General features: G+C 36.5%; 1 protein-coding gene across 1 annotated transcript; it reads right to left on the reverse strand.

Moving 5' to 3' along the window:
• Window positions 1–743: 743 nt before the first annotated feature.
• Window positions 744–1906, reverse strand: LOC126378188 (23 kDa integral membrane protein-like). The gene has a single exon (XM_050026402.1). It carries the CDS (start codon window positions 1863–1865, stop codon window positions 1167–1169), a length of 699 nt encoding a protein of 232 aa, XP_049882359.1. The 5' UTR covers window positions 1866–1906; the 3' UTR covers window positions 744–1166.
• Between the last annotated feature and the right edge of the window lie 529 nt (window positions 1907–2435).

Here is a 2435-nt window from a genome sequence, read left to right on the forward strand (position 1 = left end):
TCCGAACGGCTCCGGCGTGTCTAGATGCGCGTTCGCCTTATTACACCACTTTCGGTTTTTCCACTATCATACAAATTGGCTTCTAATACTAAGAGCATTACATATCGTTTCTTTAAACCATAAGTAGTTGATTTTCATCTAACAATACCCGCTTGTAAGTTTATTTCGGTAGATTTGTGTGGTACACCAGCTTGCACCAATGAGTTATCAATTTATCTCTGAAGTGCAGTTTTCACTAACACAGTTGCGTCGACCATTATAGACGGCGATACGGCTCACCTATCACGTTGGTCTAACGGGAAACTCGGTGAGGTGTGGGTACTTAGTTCATCTTTCGATGGATGTACCTCTGATTACCCTAATTGAGTTACAATCGTGAACTTATGTTATATTAAGTGTCCTAAGGATAGGAACACGTAGGTATCTAGGAAATGCAGACTCTTAAGTAATATGTAATTTGTTTTGTGCTTTTTAATTTTATCATTGTGAGAAAGAAAATCATATACTTACCTAGTTTTTCTGATTTAGGTTATAAATAAAAGTGTTTATTAAATTATAAAACAATATTATATTTGCTTTAGGTATATTATGGCAAAATTTTAATAAATGTACATTTATTTAATATTGTATAATTAAAAATTATGTAGGTACCTACTTAACTTTAAATACAAATACCTATCAACTAAACTAATGCATATTTCTTAATAATTAATGAATGCTTAAAATTACTAAGTATTAAATACAAATTCATTCACAAGTAATTACAGCTGACACTATGCAGGCAAATCAGTCATTAAATTAGAAAAATCTACATTTACAACTAAAGTTTTATACATTTACAATATTAAATACAATATTAAGTTCTTTACAAATAGATACGTATAATTAAATAAAATATTGTAATATAAATAATAACACTACCTACAAAAATGACTAAATAAATAAATAAAATATGTATAATATTGCACCTAAATATAATACTACTAAAATCTACCTAAATAAATTATAAAATTTTACAATAAATGCATATATTATAGCCTCTTGAATTATTTCCGACACTATCTGCAAAGAGCTTAAAAAACATAAAACGGTAAATATTTCCGAGTATCATTGGTGTAAAATCACAATTTGATAATGACTATTAAAAACTAGATTTACAGACTAAATTAGTTTATCGTTTTTGAGCCTATACTTCTGATGAGTGCGTAGGAAAGCGCCATGCTGATGATGCAGAGAAAAGCGACGACACCGCAGGCTGCAGTACCAATGATAAACGCCCATTTGGTGTAAACTGTAGCCACTTCGATACAACCTTTCCTTCTGTTCACCATTTCGTTACAATTGTCCCCTTCATTGCAGCAGGACTCGGGTATCCTCCCTAAGTAGTTGTTGGGACCGTCAGCGCCGCAGCAATGCAAATTCCTTTCGAAGTTCCCAAATTCTTCCCGAACGTAGTTTTTCCTCTGCGCCTCTTGAAATACATCGTGTAAGGTATCCTTTATGAACGTTTCACATTTCTGCGTTGCAACTAGCACGGATGTAACTCCAGCGCCGATTAGGATCAAAATTACGATGAATAAGAAGACGTTGTAAGTTATAAGACCACCTTTACTACCCGTCCCGGCTCCGCAAAGACCGCAGCAGGTAACCAAAACGACGAACACGGCGATAGCAACAAAGATGTATGGGAGTACTTGAGGCCAGTAGATGTTCAGGTCCAGTTGATATTTCTCATAGCTCCTGAGGTCTGTCACTTCTTTCACTTTTAACGAATACCAGATGGCGCCAGCGGCTAGACCGATCGCTGTCAATGTGTAGAGGATATTCACAAATGAAAAGCTAACTTTAAGGCAAGGGTTGGCCATTTTGAAGCGTGTCAGTTGAAGGTTCGACTACGAATGAATGTCACAAGGCTGTGGTATGGTTTTTATTCCAATGATTCCCTGTGGTTACATCAAATCCCCATGATTCATTAATAAGTGATGCTAATTTTCCTCATTGTTCGGTACGTGTTGAACTACATGTTTTTTTGAGGTTAGGTTAAGGTTAGGTTTTGGGTAAGGAATTTAGGTTTTGAGAGTTTTTGTTGTCGTTACGTGAAAGGAAAATATTAGTATTTTTTATCCTGTTTATGGAGATACTTATTGCGTTGCAGAAAAAGGCCCTTTGGGAGGTTTAGCGATTATTTAGAACACTTCAAAGGTTAATTTAAAAGCCACGCTCTCGTCGGTATAACACTCTTCATGCTACTTTTTTAGGGAAAAATAGGGCAGTGGTTTCCCTCTTGCGTTCCGCCCCGCAGTACTCCGTCTGACGCAAGTGGGATGGCGCCCAGAGTAGTCTATTACAAAGCCATACTAGGACTCCTGTCCTCCGCCTCTGAATAGTACTGACAGTTACTGCTGCCCACTGTCAGGTTCTAGGTTATAGTCCCT

Source organism: Pectinophora gossypiella, chromosome 25 (genome assembly GCF_024362695.1).
Source record: "Pectinophora gossypiella chromosome 25, ilPecGoss1.1, whole genome shotgun sequence".
In the NCBI taxonomy this organism is placed as follows: Eukaryota; Metazoa; Arthropoda; class Insecta; order Lepidoptera; family Gelechiidae; genus Pectinophora; species Pectinophora gossypiella.